The 20,822-nt window shown below is 37.3% G+C and overlaps 1 protein-coding gene across 1 annotated transcript in view; it reads left to right on the top strand.

Annotated features, from left to right (window-relative positions):
• STK26 (serine/threonine kinase 26) overlaps positions 1-20,822 on the top strand; it is a 57,802-nt gene that overhangs the window by 20,647 nt on the left and 16,333 nt on the right. The window contains exon 3 of the mRNA XM_079765871.1: positions 14,179-14,409. Within this exon, the coding sequence (XP_079621997.1) occupies positions 14,179-14,409 (231 nt within the window). The remainder of the gene's footprint in view (positions 1-14,178; positions 14,410-20,822) is intronic.

Below are 20,822 nucleotides of genomic sequence, written 5' to 3'. Positions count from 1 at the left end.
TAAAATTGTTTTTCTTGAGATATTAAAAAATAGAGCTCTTCAGTAGAAAGAAAAAAATCTCAAAGTTGTCACTTTGGAAAGTTTTTATTATGTCAATCACACACGAGAAAGAGTATTGCCTTAGAATTTCATACCTATTTTAATATCCTTTGGTTTATTGAATGTAATCTCCCTTGCACAAAAAGTCAGAAATCAAATAATAAATAAACCTCATGTCAATGATTTCATCTTAGAAAGGCCTCCAGATGAACACCCAGCATATATCCAAGACCCACAGTATACAAAGCACTATACTTGGTCCTGTAGTGCTCAGGGTAGGTGGTGCTTAGTAAGAGATCACCATCCTTAATGTGCTTACTCATTAGAAAATAGGGGGGAAACATGGAAAGGTCATTGCAATGAAATAGAATGCAAGGATAATAAAATGTGTGCTGTAATAGAAGTTAAAGCAAAAGGCTGTGGGAGGGCAGAAGAAGAAGCAACTTACTGTTTTGGTGATCAACTTCCCCTTTGGAGTTGGAGAGCTATATATTTTTTTTAATAAGGATGAAAAATTTTCAGAGATGGAGGAGAGATAGAGTTATTGTAGATGGAGAAAATGGCATGACCCAAAGGCTCAAAAGTAAAGTAGAATTGTTCTCCAGTGGAACATTGCAGTTAAGTTTGAATGACTAACAGCTACTCACTGAAGCCTTGGATTAGATATATGGTTAAGACATCCCTGAAATGTCCCCTCTGGGCACTTAATTGTTGGATGTTGTGCTTCTGTATATGGTCAGGTATAAACCAGGTTACTTTCTGAATGCTACTTTACTTTCTTTATGAATTTACTTACAATTGAAGGAGAAGACTAATAGAAGCTTAGCCCCTGTATAACCTAAACTCTGGTTTCAATTGACTTCCTTTGAGCAGCCATTCATAAAATGGGACATGGCCAGTATGAGGGGTGGGGAGAGGTCATTTTGGACAGTATTCACTCTGTTGCTCTTTTTTCCATCCTTGGATTCTGAGTCTGCTTCACTATGGTATCAGAGAATTGGGACTTTAATGATGTCAACTAGTGATTCTGAATTTCTTACTTGAACAATGAGGTAGTATATACTTTTCATTTGAGCCATTGTATTCCACTATGGAATTGGCCTTGTGGTCAATGCCAATTTATCCCTTACCTTAATGATTGCTTCAGAAATAGAATTGTCAATTGCTAGTGATACAAGCAGGGGAACAAAGGATCTTGGTTTCTAATACTTCACAAATTCACAGTGCGAGAATAGTAGATCATTTAGACTAGAGATCATTGATACCACCTCTCTCCCTCATCATACAGATAGTGAAGCTGACATTTAATCACTGATTTCTTGTGATTTCTGGGATAAGCAAAATTAAGCCAATTTTGCTTGACCTCACTCTTCCCTTTACTTCTGTAATACATATGAGAAACTAGGCGTCCTTTTTCCTTTGGAATGGTTGTAAGGTCATAGAGAAATAAGTTAAATGATGCAATAGAATTTGAATCCAGCATTTATTGTGATGATAGCCCTGAGTTTTGGTTTATTGAGAGAAGAATGTGGTTGTTTACAGGATGTTTTCTTCCCCTTCCCATGGATATAATTAAAATTTTAGTCAAAAAGACAAAATTAGTTATTTCCTTTAAGAGGTCTTAGATACAAAGATAGTTTACATGGCTAAATAAAATAATCTGACATTTCTACTTTCAATTAAAATAACAGGAATTTAAAGATCTATCTAGGAAATGGAGCTAATAAAAGTGCTGCCTATTATAACATTTTTTCTTGCTTGAGGATTTCTATGGTGGAGACTTGTATAGTTAAATTCCTTAATATCCCACCTGTATTTCATTTTCTTTAGAAAAATGTGGTATGTGTAAAGTGATAATAGAATGAAAGAAATGTTTCATTCTTCTTTTCTGGATTATAAATTGAACTATTTTACAAAAATATATAAAGAAATGCATTCTTCACATCCCAGAATGTGTCCCACTTACTTCATTTTCCCCCCACTCTGATCTGAGCTTGGGTAAACAGAAGAATCCAAGTTAGGAGACAGAAGAAGTGCTTCTCTTATTCTGAGTAGGAGGATTTAATATGAAGCATATTACCAATTATTCTTTTGTTCTTAAGGATGAAATAGACTCAAAATAATGAATCAGGAGAAACTCCTCAAAATGTTATTATTCATACAGCTATGTCAAAACCTTTTGTAATAAATTTAATGATGATGTCCTTTACCAAAACATTTGCATTCTAAGTATTTTTGCTAATGTGCATTTAAAAATAGGAATAATAAAATAAAGAGATGAAAAAGTACTTATAAATTTAATTTTATTTCTGCCTCATAAACACATTTTTCTTGTTGCTATGCACAATACTGCTGAAAGTTTACACCATTGCCTTAAGAGTAGAAAATAATACTGTGTGAGATTTTTTACTTTATGCTTTACCATTAAAACCAGGGCTACCTTGCTGCTGCCTCATCCATCTCAAAACTGTCTTTTAAGTGAGTGAATAAAGACAGGAACTCAACCGTGAGTTGATAAAACACTATCTGATTACCAGAAGGAAACACAGGGCTGTTGTAACTACATCTCATTTATATCATTAAATATACATAAAATCAGACAATTTGACTTCTACTTTTTGTTGCAAAAACAAGTTATAATAACCTTTGAGACATATGTAAAAATGTGAGTATGCCATGAAATAAGTAAACTAAGATATTTCCTCTATTGTGTCTAGATAAATATTTTGAGCTCTTATGAACATGGAAATTAAAAACAACAAAAACTTGACAACTTAAAGAAAGTTGACTACAAGCCAAATTCTTCATATTTAATTTTGAAACATGTACAGACCTACTTAATTTTTATCTTAAGTTTTATTCTATTATATGTAAAATATGGTGAGGCTACATATTTTATTTCAGAAATATGAATCACAGAGGTCTCTTAAGAATACATAAAATTTTATCACATACTTGTAATATGAACATGAGGTTGTACAAAGTAGAGAAATACTCTTCTAATATCACATTTTTCAAAAGTTTAGAAAAACTAATGAGTTTTTTAATCTTTCTCATTAAAATAATCTGAGTATTTACTTGGTTGTTTGAATAATTCTTTGCTTATATAAAACCTGCTACATAAATATTTTTATTCTTGGAAAATGTGACCAATTTGAGGGTCTTTTTTTTAGGAACAGAACTGAAAATCTTAGTGTTAAGGGTTACTGAAGTCTACAGTAAATCACTGATGAAGCTGGAATTGGAGCTATTGGCTTCTGGACATTGGATCCTATGGGAATTATGGTGCAGAATACCATCTCTTCCTTGCCTCCCATACTCTAAAAGTTAGCCCATTCCAGTCTAGTTATTGACATGGAAAAAATGGACCAAGTACAGTAACCTTGACAAAAAGTCAAGATAACATATAGCTCACTTCTCTGTAAGACTGTAATATGAAATATTTGATAATTGTGCACATAAACAAGGACCAACTAATCACAGAGTGGTTCAATAATTATAAGTAATCATATCATTCAAAGAATAAGAAAATCCTATTCTAAGTTTTTCAAAATTTTATGTTTCAATTTTATAAATTCTTGAGATGTAGGGCCATTTCTAAGTAGACATTTGAGCAGTAGTGTGATTTGTTTATGATAAAAAATAATTTTGGTTTTATAGAAAAAGAATATATTTTAAGTTACAAATTAACCTAAGCTGTAGTGATTCCTTAAAAGTAAGGAATCCTAGGTTCATGTTTGAGCTTTGCCACTAATGAACCACTTTAGAACCTTGAACAATTTATAACCTCTATAGGCTGCAGGTTTGTTTATTTTTTTCACTATAAAAATAAATTTTGTACCAGATGTTTGCTAAGTGCCTGTTTATCTCAAAGCGTCTATAATTCTTTTAATTCCAGGATTTATTTTTCCCTCCATTACCTTTCCCTACTTCTACCATTATTTTGACATAAATAGCCTTAAATTTCATAGTTTCCACTTGGTAGTATTAGCCTAGGACACAGCAGACACACAATACATAAATGCTTTTTGTTGGTGGTGGTGATAAGGAATTGGATCAAATGACCTAAATTTCCTTCTAATTCTAAAAGCCTGTGATTGTTATAGTTCTATCCTGGGGGAACTCAGTTGTGCTTGGTTTATATAAAATACTTTAAAAGTTATTATCCTGTAATCTTCAATACAAGCAGTGCTGGGAGGTATATGTCTGTTGAATTTAACCTTTATTTTCTGGCAGTATCTTGATTAGGAAGCACTCAACAGACTTATAAGGCAATGTTCATAGGGCAATTGAACAATCTTAACATCTTATCTAATAAAATAGTAATATGCAAATTGACCATCACTCCAACACACCAGATGGCTGCCCCCATGTGGTCAAAGATGGATGCCCCCATGTGGACACATGATGGCCCCCACAAGATGGCCAGCAGGGGAGGGCAGTTGGGAGGGACCAGGCCTGCAAGGGAGGGCAGTTGGGGGTGATCAAGCCTGCAGGGGAGGGCAATAAGGGGTGACCAGGCTGGCAGAGGAGGGAAGTTGGGAGCAACCGGGCCTGCAGGGGAGGGCAGTTGCGGGGTACCCAGGCCTGCAGGGAAGAGCAGTTGGGGGTGACCAGGCCTGCAGGGGAGGGCAGTTAGGGGTGACCAGGCCTGCAGGGGAGGGCAGTTAGGGGCAATCAGGCTGGCAGGGGAGTAGTTAGGGGGTGATCAGGCTGGCAGGCAGAAGCGGTTAGGGGCAATCAGGCAGGCAGGCAAGCAGTTGGTAGCCAGCAGTCCTGGATTGTGAGAGGGATGTCCCGACTGGCCATTTACTGGGATCAGGCCTAAGGGGCAGTCAGATATCCCTCAAGGGGTGCCAGATTGGAGAGGGTGCAGGCTGGGCTGAGGGACAACCCCCCCCCCCGCCGTGTACGAATTTCATGCACCGGGCCTCTAGTCATATATAATAATTGAGGGATATGCTAATTAGCCCAGATACCTTAACAGTCACGACCAGTCAGGCGCATCATAGTCACAACCCGTCAGGCATGGCCCGGGAGTGGCCCCGGCAGAAGTGGCCACCGGCAAGGCCACACACGGGCCCGTGGCACCACCCAGCCCAGAGGCTGCCTGGCCTAAAGAGTCACTGGAAACTTTGGTTAAATTCAATAGTTAAAATCATTATGTTCTGTGAGAGGTGACATCCTCAAACACTCAGGACCCTCAATCGTACAAATTAATAGGAAATAATTGCATAATGCTTTAACCTAATTGTACACACTTTAGCATCGTTTAAAAATTATTCTACGTCCTTCAGTAAATTCAGCAGCTGACTGAGGAGAGCCGGTGCTGAGAAGCGCATGGCCCCAGCTCTGCTATCTTGAGTTTGTGGTTTCCAAGGAAACAGCCAGAAGGAATGATAAACCCTCCACAAATGGCTCAGCTAGAGCCTAAGTGGTTTAAATCGAGCTTTTTTGGCAATGAATGACCCCAACCCTCCCTGGATCAGGCAGGTTCCTATGGAGTGCAATCTCCATGCAATACAATGGAGGCCCCAGTTTTGTCCCTGGCAATCTCATGCGTGTTAGCTTGGGGCAGCGGGGAAAGAAGGGAAAAGGCATCATGTAGGGCAGCTCTGGCGAGCAAGCAGAAGGAAACCATGTCTGGGATACACTCCCCTGCCACCACCTTCAATGTGTAAGAAGAATCAAATAAACCAATACAAATACCCCTCCCCTGCCCTGGAGAGATCCAGGATTGAGGGGCGTCCTGCCCAGGCATTGTGTACCTGCTTCCCACCCCCTTTATCCAAATGGACAGGTTAGGGGGTTAAGGGGAGGAGGAGGAGCCTCACAGGATGGGGATCCCCTGGAACCGCACCCCTGCCCTTCCTCCCGGACCTGACCTCTCGGAGCCTAGGGCCTGACCGGCCCCCAGCACATATGCATATCCCAGACCCTTCAGTATGTCCAGGCACTGGGCATTTCAGCATCTTCCCTGCCTCCCAGCCACTGACCCTCACTGTCTCCTACCCCAGAAGCACTCTGTCCTCCCCAACTTTCGGTCTTTATAGCCTAAATGCATGGTGGGCTTAGTTGCTTCTCCACGGATTTTATTTGATAAGAACCCAGCGAAGTCGCTTAGCAACTGAGCTGCTCAGACTTCATCAGGGACAATGAATAATATACCTTACTTGGCTTTGACAGCAAAGCAATATTATTCTTTTATTTTTTTAAATAGGTTTTTATTGATTTCAGAGAGGAATGGAGAAGGAGAGAGATAGAAACATCAATGATGAAAGAGAATCATTGATCGGCTGCCTCTTGCATGCACCCTACTGGGGAGCGAGCCCGCAACGCAGGCTTGTGCCCTTGACCAGAATTGAACCTGGGACCCTTCAGTCCTCAGGCTGAAGCTCTAGCCACTGAGCCAAACCAGCTAGGGCAAGCAATCCTATTCTCAAAGACTTGATTTTTGTCATAAACAAGTGGATTTGAATCATATTAAACCAATATACATTTTTTAATGAAATGTCTCTTCATTTCTACTAATACAATTCTACCTCAAAACTTACGTTTATAATCTATACTAATAAAAGGGTAATATACTAATTAGACCTGACGTCTTCCGGACATCCATCCGGATGTTCTTCCGCCCAAAGCCATGGTGGCGGGGGCTGAGGCAGCGGTGGTTAGGGGCAACCAGGCCAGCAGGGGAGGGCAGTTAGGGGCAATCAGGCAGGCAGGTGAGCAGTTAGGAGCCAGTGGTCTTGAATTGTGAGAGGGATGTCCGATTGCAGGTTTTAAACATCCCCCAAGGGGTCCCGGATTGGAGAGGGTGCAGGCCGGGCTGAGGGACCACCCCCACCCCGGGCACAAATTTTATGTACCGGGCCTCTAGTAGGTAATCATAATAGAACTGATTGAATTTGAGGCTCATGGCATCACTAGAGAATGACTTTTATCTACATGCATTCTACTTGTTAGATGGCAGGTATAGACATGGAAATAATCCAGAAAAGTATTTTCTCTATATCTTGCAAGAACTAATCTGAGTAATTTACTAGGTGTACCGTCTAATAATGACAGATTTTATAATCAAAGAAAACACGATAATTTCAAGAGAAACATCAAAAGTGCTTTATTCAAAATAATGTCCATTGCTAGCTACACATTTCCCCCCATCTTTCAGGTAATTTGTGGGTACCGTCCCAATAGAACTTTTCTTGTTTTGAGGCAAACCATTTGGAGACCCAATTTTCCACTTCTTCATACGTTTTGAAGTGCTGCTCAGAAAGTGCATGTGCCATCAATCGGAACAAGTGGTAATCTGAAGGAGCAAGGTCTGGTGAATACAGCGGGTGGGTTAATACTTCCCAGGCAAGATCTTTTAACATGTCTTTAACTGGTTTTGAAGTGTGTGATGGTGCATTATCATGAAGCAAAATTACTTTGCTGTGTCTTCTGGCACATTCTGGTCATTTCACAATCAAAGCATGGTTCAAATTGATTATTTGTTGTTGGTAGCGATCAGTATTAACGGTTTCACCTGGTTTTAGAAGCTCATAATACACCACACCTTCCTGATCCCACCAAATGCAGAGCATTGTTTTCTTTCCAAAGCAATTTGGCCTTGCAGTCAATGATGATGGTTGACCTGGATCAACCCATGATTTTGTGCGTTTGGGATTCTCAAAATAAATCCACTTTTCATCGCCAGTCACAATTCGATGCAAAAAAAAAAGACTTTCGTGCCATTGAAGCAACATTTTACTGATGACTTTTGGGTTTTCCATTTGTCTTTCATTCAGTTGATGTGGCACCCATTTTCCTTCCTTTAAAATCATCCCCATTGCTTGTAAACAGCAATGTTTAATCGTTCTGCAAGTTGTTTTTGAGTTTGACACGCATCTTCATCCAATAATGCTTGTAATTGGTCTTCAAACTTTTTCATTTGACCTGGATGTTCTTTGTCTTTCACATTGAAATCATCACTTTTAAAGCGTTTAAACCAGCGTTCACAGGTATCTTGAGATGGAGCATGTTCACCATAAGCTTCCCTAAGTATTCAGCAGCACTTTTCTTCAAAATAAAGTAATGAATTAAATCTTCCTGTGAATGCTTTTTTTTTGGCATGAAATTTGACATTTTTCAGTGTAAAAATATCTATGATGTTAACACCTTCAGCAAATTTGACATATGAAGTTTTGAAGCTTGCTGTCAATACAAAATAGCATACATATCAAATCGCATATATATCAACATATGTGTAACTCCATCTATTGAAAAAAATCCTCATTATTAACTGGTACACGTAGTAAATTCTATGTAGCTAACTGGATGTCTCTAGGTTTTAGTACATTGTTAAGCTAAAGTTTTTAATTGCTCTCCGTGATTGTCAGGGTATCCTGAGTTCATTGCAGGTCACCCCTGTTGTTACCTCTTGAGAATTGGAATGTATAAGAGGTCTTCCTTTCTAAGCTTTGATGTCATTAGCACATTTTTTTGCTCATCATTTCCTGTATACCCCTCCTCATCAGTGAGGCACTGATAGGCCTTTACACATAATCAGTCTTTGTAAAAATGCAAACAGTATCTTATAGCTAAGAGCATTCATAGAATAGGTTTTATCAAGGTAGGAAGGCTATAGGAAAATGTAGTTTGAGGTCAGCCTTGCTCAGCTTGGTTCATAGTTCTTCGAGGTTCTTTTGGAACACATGAGGTCAACTCTTTCTGGTCAAATCCTCTGAGAAATCTACCCCTCTTCCCTAAATGAATTATGTTTTCCCTCTCAGCTCCAGACTAAAAGTCTGGCTAAGCTACCTCAGATTCAAAGAAACTAGATTTGTTACATTTTGTTCTTGCCATCTTTTGGCTCTCTGGGTCTCCATTCTGCTTAGAACCCTAGGGAGAATTCTAACTCTGTCTACTTTTTCTTGTTTCTCCTGATCACCTATTCTTAATGCCTCCTGATGGGGTTCAGGACAGGCTACCTCAAAATATGGCACTATGGCATATTGGATATTTGAAACTGAAGGAGTTTGAAAAAATGACAGAAGAAGAAAGGTTACTTCACTTGTTATCCCACACCACCCTCCCCACATACCCTCCTGCTCTTCTTCCTGAAACTGGTCTTAAGACCCTCTGTGACAGGGACTCTCCCTATACTAGGAGAAAAGAAGCATCCGTATCTCCAAAGACAGGGAGACACCAAGAAGAATCTGAACAAATAGGCCTTGCTAAGTTTCCCTCAGTTTATGACACTTAGCTCACATCTTTCTACAGATTTCCAGTCTTCATCAAACCTAACAAAAACACACGGGTTTAACAATTTCTTGAGTCTTTATTTCCTTATGGAGGCTCTGGTGTCATGTAAAACTTATGTTAAATAGATTTATATACTTTTCTTCTGTTCATCTGTCTTTGTCAGTTTAATGTTCAGATCCAACCAGGGACCCTAAGAAGGTTGAGGAGACGTTTTTTTTCTCCCCTACATCGCCCTCCACAGTTTTTACCCATTTTCTACTAGCTAACTAGAACTAAACTTTTACTCTTTGTCAATGTTGACTGTTACCTCAAAACTGTCATCCATTAAATCTTAAGCTATTATGCTGGGTTAAAAAAAAAAAAAGTTCAAGAGTCCTTGCTGGTTTGGCTCAGTGGATAGAGTGTCAGCCTGTGGACTGAAGGATCCTGGGTTTGATTCCAGTCAAGGGCACATGCCCGGTTTGCGGGCTCCATCCCCACTAGGGTGCGTGCAGGAGGCAGCCAATCAATGATTCTCATCATTGATGTTTCTATCTCTCTCTCCCTCTCCCTTCCTCTCTGAAATCAATTAAAAATTTTTAAAGTTCAAGAGTACATATTCAAAATGTAGAGAACATATTGTGTATATTTTGGTAAATATTGTTTCTTGTCTTATTTTAGGGTAATTTTACTGGTAGAGATGTGCCCATATAAAAGTATTGAAGACCTAATTTTTAAAATATAGGTACATATATATAAATATTAAGGTGTTATTGGTTTTATTTTAATTTCCAAGTTGTCCTCTTAACATTCAAAGTTAGAAGAGAGCCACAGGCTTGCCTGGAAAAAAATAGTGGTAATGAGTTCCATATAATCAACAATACAAATTCAATATCTGTCTGCTTACTGGTTCCCAAGTGCTAATCTTAAAACTGGGGCCAAAACGACTATATGCAAAATAGTTTGGAGTACTTTTAAAAAACATACTGATTGCTGGGCCCAATTTCAGAGATTCTGAATCAGTAGTTTTGGAATGAGTCCTAGGTATCTGCATTTAAAAAGTTGTATTGGTGATTCTTACCTGCAGCCAGGACTGGAGGGCACTTAGAGAACCTTCAAAAGTTCTTTCACCTACTGATTTTGTGATTTAAGTATGCAAGTAGTCTTCTTTCATCTGCCCCTGACTTTACACAGGGGACAAACAAAATGATCATCTTATGTTTTTACCTTTTGGACTTCCTAAGAGTATTTCCATACTAAAAGGTTATTGTTATCATTGTTGTTTTGTTAATAGTAATGATACCTCTGCTTCAGACCTAAATTTTTAACAATGTGCTTACAGCTAAAGAGATCAATTTCAAGCAAAGGAAAGATAAAGATAGTCAAAGAATAATGTGAATGTTCTGAGGTGGATCTGTGAGATTTTTATTTTCACAGACCTGTTTTTATAATAAATTGGCTACCATTCATTGTAAATCAATATGATGTTAATTAGCCTTTCTTCCTATTTGCTGCTTTAGAACTTAGAGCTCCTTCCTGAGATACAGCTTTGAGAAGGTATTACAAATATAGATATAATAGTAAACTGCAATCTTACAGTAGCAATAGAAAGATCTGGGAATTTTTCATAGTCTTAAAAGAATATTTAATTTGAGTGGGAAGGAAACTGACTTGACTTTCTTAGAGGCTCTGTAGAAGAGTGATGTGAATAAGATTGGACAAATCAAGAAACCATCAACAAAACAACAAGAAAGCCCACTGCATGGGAGAACATATTTGCCAATGTTATCTCCAATAAGGGTTTAATCTCCAAAATTTATAGGGAGCTCATACAACTTAACAAAAAGAAGATAAACAACCAATCACAAAAAGGGCAAAGGACCTAGATAGACACTTTTGGAAAGTGGACATACAGAAGGCCAAGAGACATGTGAAAATGTGCTCAAAGTCACTAATCTTCTGAGAGATGCAAATCAAAATAACAATGAGGTTAGAATGGCTATCATCAACAAATCAACAAACAAAAAGTGCTGGAGAGGCTGCAAAGAAAAAGGAACCTTCGTGCACTGCTGGTGGGAATGAAGACTGGTACAGCAACTGTGGAAAACAGTATGGCATTTCCTCAAAAAATTAAAAATGGAACTTCCATTTGACCCAATAATCCCACTTCTAGGAATATATCCCAAGAAAACAGAAACACCAATCAGAAAGGATATATGCACCCCTATGTTCATAGCAGCACAATTCACCATAGCTAAGATTTGGAAACATCCTAAATGCCCATCAGCAGATGAGTGGATTAGAAGAAAGTGGTACATCTACACAATGGGATACTATGCTGCTATAAAAAAGAAGGCATTCTTACCATTTGCAACAACATGGATGGACCTTGAGAACATTATGCTAAGTGAAATAAATCAGACAGAAAAAGCTAAGAACCATATGACTTCACTCATATGTGGGATATGAAACATATGAACACAAACAGCAGAGTGGTGGTTGGCAGAGGGAAGGGGGTCGGGGAGAAAGGGGTCCTAACATGAGGTGACAGGAGAAGATTTGACTTTAGGTGGTGGGCACATGGTGCAATATACAGATTTTATAACAGAAACCCACACCTAAAACCTATATGATCATATTAACCAATGTCACCCCAATAAATTTAATTTAAAAAGAAGGAAGGAAGGAAGGAAGGAAGGAAGGAAGGAAGGAAGGAAGGAAGGAAGGAAGGAAGGAAGGAAGGAAGGAAGGAAGGAAGGGAGGGAGGAAGGGAGGGAGGGAGGAAGGGTGTGGGGAGGGAGGGAGGGAGGGAGGGAGGGAGGGAGGGAGGAAAGAAAGAAGGAAGATTAGGATTTAATACAACAACATTTTTTGTTATGTAGAGCATAAAATGTTCTCTACAACCAAGGTTAATCTACTTCCTAGTTGACAGTGTATCAGAAAGTACATACTATGTATTTTTAAATTATGGTATATTTCCAATTTTTAGATTTGTTTTATAGTTATGTCAGAAAGACTGGAAGCTTTTTTCTTTATCTTTTTCCAATCTACTGAATTTAGGAAGTAATAGGGTGATGAACCTGTCACCAAGCTGTTTGACAAAGCTTTTGTTTTGTTTTTGCCACAAGGTACTGGAAAGACAAGAACCATCACGAAAAGTTGGAAGAGAGGTACCTTTGGTTTAGCTACTATGTAATAGTAATCACAATGAAGTACAATGTCTTGGTAAGAAAGAGAATACCAATGACATCAATAATGAGAGTACTGAAGTGTTGGGGGAACATATTATAAAAAAGTGTGAGCATTAAAAAGGCATTTCAACCTACTGAAAGTCTAAACCATTTTTAAAAGCCTATATGGGAAAATCAAGATATATTTATTTCATGTGGGTTCTGTAGGTGGGGTGAGGATAACAAATAGCTTGCAACATCAAAAAGACTACTACATAGAAAGTACAACTTTTAGAAATGGAAAATATCCAACCCAGGAATATGTGGAAGTTTATAAAATAAGCAGGTCATGTGCAAACTATTTAAGCATGTTGGAAAAAAGAAAAGTTGGTGAAAGAAATTGTAAGGCAATTATAAGTTTTCAAGTTACTCAAAATTAGTTTACTGGAGCGATAGTGAATCTATTTGGTTATAATGGTGCAGAGAATTTGATGAGAGAAAAAAGTGAACTTTAATGATTACTTTGTGTAATAGAAGAAGACATAAGGGAACATGCTAACTCTATAATTGTCTTCTCAAATTGATGACTAGGTAAAGTTGTAAATGAACAAATGATCTGGGTTCAACTGTCAAATTAAATATAGATAGCTACCAGAACTAGCTAATATTCTCCTATATTTTGAAGGAACTAAAAGTAAAGTTTTAGGTACAGTGTAATAAATCACTTAAATATAAATTAATAACGTGCCTTTTGGGGAGGTTTATAGATCTTGTGTTCTACTTGATTAGAAGTATGTACACTATTAAGCAATATGAGTTTAAGTAGGCATATAAAGGTTGTCTTGTGGGCATAACATTTTAGTTAAAAGTTGTATATGATAAGATAAAGGATAATTTTGAACCAGGAAAGGACAGTGATTTATAAATCTAAGTCATGCCTATACATTTATTAAAACATATGCTTGACTACAAATTTTATGTGGACTTACTCTGGATTTCCACTGTGAGATAAGTTGTGAAAGTTCAATATATTACCATTTCCTGATGAGTACTAGCAATTATAATGATAAAGGCATAGAATATTATTTCAGTAATTGATGAGAACATTGCATGTGGATAAGATCTCAAGTAAAGAAAAAAATGAAAGGAGGACCTATGTAATATTTTCAACAATAAAGATTTTTTAAAAACAAGAAAAAAAAATGAGACTTGTAGATTGAGTCTTTTGTGTTCTGTGTTGTTTACATGGTGGTTTAGAAGTATACTAATAGGTGAGGCTGATTGAGTTGTCCAAATTGGAGAAGTATAAAAGGATAATTAAAAAGTAACATATTGCTGGTAGAATGATAGAATTTTTAATGATTCACCTACCTATAACTTAGTTTAAGAGTGCTCTCACTATAGCTATCATAGCATTAATGTGCAAACTATCTATAGCCAGCTGCTTTACTCTAAAACATGTCTGGCCCTTTGGAGGCTTCAGAGACAACATTTGTTGTATAGGATTGTTTGTAGTAGCAGGATTAAGGAAAGGAAGCCCAGTGAATGTGTGTGATCCAGTAGAATATGGACTAGCTCACCATTTGGAGTTACTGTTGTTATAACAAAGCACATTTGAAGAGTCAAGGGAATTTGTATGTTTTTTAAAAATGTGTTAATGTCCTATATGATTTATTTTCCTTCATTTAAAAGAATTGATGCAAAACATTTGTGTTATTCCTTTTCTTTCTTTCCCTCCTCTTAGAATAATATAGCTGATCCAGAAGAACTGTTCACAAAATTAGAACGCATTGGAAAAGGCTCCTTTGGAGAAGTTTTCAAAGGAATTGATAACCGTACCCAGCAAGTGGTTGCTATTAAAATCATAGACCTCGAGGAAGCTGAAGATGAAATTGAAGACATTCAGCAAGAAATAACTGTTTTGAGTCAGTGTGACAGCTCATATGTAACAAAATACTATGGATCTTATTTAAAGGTAATGTGTGTGCTATATTATTTGTCAATGTATTTTCATTATAAGTTTTCCTTTCTTTTTTAATTCTTTTTTAAAAATGCAATATCTTAAATTGGGATTTGGCAGTCTTTGGCTTCCAGGCAGAATCCAGCCCCATTTATAGTGCCAAATAGAATTTGTATAGACCTAGCAGCTGTATCCTCAATATATCCCAGTACTCAGCTGCATCATTTTTCCCACACCTGAACTTTTGGATTGATGGAGGAGCAGAAATGCAGCTGGTCCTTGAGACATATCCTTTGTTAAGAAAGAACTTTCCCCCAGTGCTTTCACAGATTATTCTCAATGGTCCCGTCTGTCTCAACCTCAGAATTTATAGAATATGTAAGTCTGTAACTTACTCCATTGAGGTTTGGTGGTTATTTACACACCTCTCTCTCCCTCCAGATTGTGAGCTCTGTGATGGCAGGGAGATTAGCTCAACTAGTCTTGATTTTTTACACTACTTAGCACAGGGCATGGCATATCTTACACAAGTGATAAATGTTTGTTTAAATGAAATTGAATAATATCTGTTCCCTTCTCCACCCCTCCAAAAAATGGATTTTTAATTTCTAGGATCGTGGAATTAACAGACACCCAAAGTTCCAGCAGATGGAGATGTTACTGCATAACAGAAAACTGTTTAGTTAGTAAATCCATGAGTTCCTGGGTTCCAGAGTTAGAAGTTCAATTTGTGTCTATTGAATGTGAAGCATAAATACAAAAATAGCTTAGGTTAGAGTTTAAATTATGTTAAAATTAAAATTTATTTTCTTGGTGTTGAAATTTTTCAATGAAAGGCACTGTTAGCTCTTTGCTTTTCAGGGTTTACGTGGGGTGGGGGAGGGTTTGTTTTGTTCAATTTTTTTTCTTTATCTATTTCTAAGCCAAAAGGGGTATGTTTATAACTTCTCAAGCTGTTAACCTACATAAAAATTAATGCTATATTTTTATGTTATGCTTACCAAATAAGCCCTAGGATAACCTATCTAAAGATATAGAAATTCATTAACAATTTTCCTGCCTTTTTACAAAGTTTGATTTATTCTAATACTAGCGGCCAGGTGCATGAAATTCGTGCATGGGGCGGGGTGGGGGGGAAAGGTGTCCCTCAGCCCAGCCCGCACCCTCTCCAATCTGGGACTCCTGTGGGATCAGGCCTAAACTGGCAGTCGGACATCCCTCTTGCAATCTGGGACTGCTGGCTCCTAACCACTCACCTGCCTGTGTGATTGCCCCTAGCCACTCTACCTGCCAGCCTGATAGCCCCCTAACTGCTCCCCTGCTGGCCTGATTGACGCCTAACTGCTCCCCTGCCAGCATGATAGTCCCTAATTGCCCTCCCCTGCTGGCCTGATCACCTCCAACTGCCCTCCCCTGCCAGCCCGATTGCCCCCAACTGCCTTCCCCTGCGGGGCTGAGGGGACTGGGGGACTCTGGCTGGATGAGGCAGGGCTGAGGGGACTGGGGGACTCCGGCTGGATGAGGCAGGGCTGAGGGGACTGGGCACTGCCATCTTGTGGCTGTGGGCACCACCATCTTGTGAGGGTGTGGTGGTTAATTAGCATATTCCCTCTTTATTAGATAGGATTACATGAATTAGATGAATGTGCAAAGAATGCGTAGGAGAATGAATCATTAAACAGCCAAATAGTCACTATGTATCGTATACTTTACTAAATGCTAGATGTAAAAATGAACAACTCACTACTGCCATTAAGGAGCTCACCATCCCATATTGCACTAAAAATAGGCCAATTTTGTTATTAAGTATGTATAAGGCACAAGTAGAGCACAAGTAAGCAAGTAGTCACTTCTATCCTTTTTTGGAGGGGAGGGTGAAGGCTTCAAGAAAGGCTTCCTAGAAAAGGTGTTTCTGCTGGCAATTTCTGTTCAATTTACTTCTTACAGTGAACCATTACTCCATTTTACTATGTAAATAATTATATAGAAAGCTTATTTAGTGGTAAGGTTCTTTTTCAATAATCCTAGGGTCACTCAATCTCAGTAGTTTTATGTCTCCCTCCTAATTCCCATAGCAGCCTTGGTTATACACAGCCCCAAGAATCTGTTGTGTATATGTATGTGTTTTTATTTTCCTTGTTGTTTGTTCATTCTGGATTACTCTTCCTGTATTGAATCCTGGTAATTCCAGACCCTTTCTATTTTTTAGGTATAGATAAGCTATTTTTGATAACTAACTTAAAATATTAAATAAGCCCTATTTAAAATGAGCTATTCTATATTATAATGAAAATGGGTACTGAAATGGTATTGACTGCTTTATTGGTTGCTTATAGTCTTTGTTCATATTTAGTACTCTCATATATTCGTAATATTTCACCTTTTAAAAAAATTTCCCTCATGGTTTACATGTACCAGTCACCCAATAAATACTTAATTTTTAAGCAAATAAAACTGATAGTTCTTATCCAAATCTTGACTGTAGAATGTTCTCAGCACCAGTTAATGACATAAAACCATTATCTAAGATGTCTTCTTCAAGGATTAAACAGAATTATTTTTATTTCTTTTACCCATCATTAAGTAAAGTCCATGATGTTACTTTAAGAAACATGTCATTTCATGATAAAATTGTTGAAATTCACAGCTGGCTGATATGATTTGTATCCTGAATATATTTACCTTAAAGTAAATAAACATATATGTATTAACTCTATATATATGTACACATATACACAAAAAAGAAATGTCTTATGATTTTATAGCATTTTAATATGTTTTATTTAAATTATTTTCTTAAATTGACCAACTTGTTTACTTTCCATTTATATTAAAACATAGTGTGGTTCTGTGGGCTTGTATTTTTTAAGTAAAATTGTATCAATTATAACAGGGTTCTGTTTAATGAAGTCATTGTAATTCAAGGCTGCATACTTTAAATACCATCTGGGAACTGCATTATCAATCAACTTATGTTCTTATTGTGACCCATCCTTCCATTTCAGATGACATGGGGAATTTTGTGAGTAAAGTCAATTGAGTAGAGTAGGATATGTGGTTTTCTTATGTTGTCCTTACACAGGATACTATACATAACCAAGAAATCACTGTATGCTGAAGGAAAAGTTATTGCTTTCGAGAGAAAATTATATGCTCTTTGGAACTGTGTGCAGTTGTAATGATTTTTTTTGAGACATGAAAAAATGTACTGGTGTTCATTTTGACTGAGCTCACTGTATAACTTCGTTTTTAAAAACAAGAGTAAAAACCAGACAAACACATCAGTATGACCACAGTATTTTCCTTTAATTTTAGTTCACTGCAGATTTTCTTGAGAAACAAAGTTAGTCTTTATAAAGTGTACTAAAATAAGCAAACCCTTCCTTTCTGATCTCATAATACTGGAAGAATCTTTTATAATCTTTAAATATTTTTCTAGTTCAATGTAAATATTAAAATGAAACTTACTCAGGCATTGAATAGAATTTGAATCATGCCTTTATTTGCTGTTCAAAAATGCCTTTAGATTTAGATTTCTGTTTATGTTAAGGAAATATGCTCCCCTCCAGATACTACCACCACTAATATTTATTTTTTTAAAAAATAATGGAATGATTTAAGTAAAATATTCCAGAATAGAGTCTCTACAATTTTGTAGCCTCCTCATTTTTCCTGAGACTTGTGTGTGTGCATAATGTACATAATTTCAGGGTTGGGTGAATGTTTCTGGAATATTCTTTAAAAATAATGAGTTTTCCTTTGTTATGTTCATTTCCTTTATATGGACTTTATTAGGGTGTCACTAATTAACAAAATTATACTGGTTTCAGGTGCACAATTCAACAACACATCATCTGCACATTGTATTGTGTATTCACCACCCCAGCCAAGTCTCCTTCCATCGCCATTTATACCCCATATACCTTTCTCTACCTCTTCCCACCCCCCTCACCATGGTAATTACCATACTGTTGTCAATGTCCAGAACTTTTTAAAACATACTTGAAGGAAATTAAGGAGGGAAAATTTTTCTCCTTACGTTTTTCTTGCTTTTCAAAATAAGCATAACTTTAAACTTCACATAACACACTTCTATGAAGCCCCATATGAGGTTCAATTCAACAGATATTTACTTATGTGTATTGCTGTCATTATACATATTTTCCCTGGTCAGTCTCATCCACTTTATTCTGACAATGTCTAAATTCATGTCTCTGGTTCCAGCCTCTCTCCTTAGCTCCAGATATGTACATCTAACTTGCCTCATATTATTCACTTATTTGTGGTACATAAAGTGCAATAACCCCAAAACTGGGGAGTAGTATTTGAACTAAGTCCTGAGTATGATTTTGATGGAGGTTGGGATGTGAAGGTGGGGTATAGACAAGAATTCTAAACTGAAATAAAACAGTTAAGAGATGGTAAGATGATCTCTACTGTCACTTGAAGTTCTATAAAATTTTACATTATTTTTTTGTTTTGTTATTCTCACTCAAGGACATGTTCATCAGTTTTTAGAGGGAGGGAGAGAGAGAGAGGGAGGGAGGGAGGGAGAGAGAGAGAGAGAGAGAGAGAGAGAGAGAGAGAGAGACATCAATTGGTTGCCTCCTGTATGCTCCAACCAGAGATTGAAGCCACAACCTAGGTATGTGCCCTGACTGGGAATCTTACCCACAACCCTTTGTTGTACAAGACGACGTTCCAACCAACTGATCCAACAGGTTAAGGCTATGCTACATTCTATTTTTTTTATCCTGGTAAAATACACATCACAAATTTTATGGTTTTAATAATTTTAAGTGTGCAATTCTGTGGCATTAAGTACATTGTTTGTTGTACAACTATCACCACCATCCATCTCCAGAACTTTTTAATATTCCTCAACTTGAACTGTACACATTAAACAATAAGTGCTCATTCTCTCCTCATTACACTCCTTGGTAATACCATCCTAATTTCTGTTTCTCTGAATTTCACTACCTTAATTTCCTTATATAAGTGAAATCATACATTTGTTCTTTGGTGACTAGCTTATTTTACTTATATATGCTGATTTGTCTGGTCAATGTCATGATTGGCTATTGGAGTTATAGACCAGCTCATTTCATTCAACATGTACTTGATATATAATAATGATCTCTCAAATACATATACCAATAATGGGTATTTTAAGTCTATTTTCTATGAACAAATGCATTCTAAATTTCACAGCATTTCTCTCCCCTTTGGCCAAGTGTCGCCTTTAGCAGCAAACAGTGAGGTTCAAAGGCCTCATGGGGTAACAGAGTTGATACTCTAGACACCAGTAATTTGTTAACACTAGACTCCAACCACTCCTCAGTAAATAGTATAGTTATAGAATACTTGCTCTTTAGGCAGTTTGAATTTTGGAACAGGGAGCTACTTCCTAACACTTAGCTGACCAACTATGTTGATGCAGGACTTTAAACTTATTCCTCTGACCCATTTTTAAAATGTATGGATCATTTTATAAGTGAAGAAGTGGAGTTTTTCCTAGAGACTTCCAATGCTTAAATGTACAGGATGTATGTTTATGGTTTCCAGTCACTTTGCTATTTTAGAATTGTAAACCAGAATGTAGACATCATCTTGGCTTTTTAAATTCTTTAAAAGCAAACCAAACATACTTATTTGCTTTCTCCAACACAAACATCTTTTACCAGAAATCAAAGGTAGAAGTTTTAGTCCCTCCAAAAGAATGAAAACATAGAATCTAGATTTTTTATTTTGTTTTGCTTGTGATTGGTGTTTTTTTATTGAGAACTGCTGTGGCCAAGGAACTGGTAAACAGAGCCTCTGTGGGTTAAGCTTCCTTGAGCAGGGAGGAACCCCACCAGCTCACCATTTATGCCTATGCCCACTCAGGCCTTGCTTCAGCACTCATGCTTGCCTAGCAATCTTCTGAATGTCCAGACCTATGGCCATCCGCCAGTGAGGCTTGTCTCTGGAAGTGGTGATCAGAAGGAAGCAAACAGAAAAGCTATTGGGCAGTTCTGGTTCTCTGCCTGTCTCAGAAGGGTTCTACTTCCACTGAGGGGGGAAAATCTAAGAGGAAGCCTTCTTTTCAGATTGAGAAGTTAATTAGTCATAACTTTAATAACATATTAAACTTCATATGAATATTTTTGGTGAAGAATAGAAGTTGGTAAAGTTCTGTTTTGAATTTGTACCTTGGAAACCTGGTGCTTTCATTCATGCAGAACTGCAGAAACAGATAAAAATGTTTTATAAGATTCTTTATTTTTCTTTTAAATTTCAGGTGAATGGGAAGCATTCTGAATTCATAAGGTAGAATATAATAGTTGTTAGAAATACACTTGTGCAAAAGAAAAATCTCAGGCTATACAGTGTTGTGAGAAGCCCTTTCTTCTCTTGAAAGGAATATAAAATACACATCAGTTTCATAA

Source organism: Cnephaeus nilssonii, assembly GCF_951640355.1.
Source record: "Cnephaeus nilssonii genome assembly, chromosome: X".
Taxonomy (NCBI): domain Eukaryota; kingdom Metazoa; phylum Chordata; class Mammalia; order Chiroptera; family Vespertilionidae; genus Cnephaeus; species Cnephaeus nilssonii.
The sequence above is the reverse complement of the archived record's forward strand: the minus strand, read 5'-3'. Positions and strand labels throughout refer to the sequence as shown.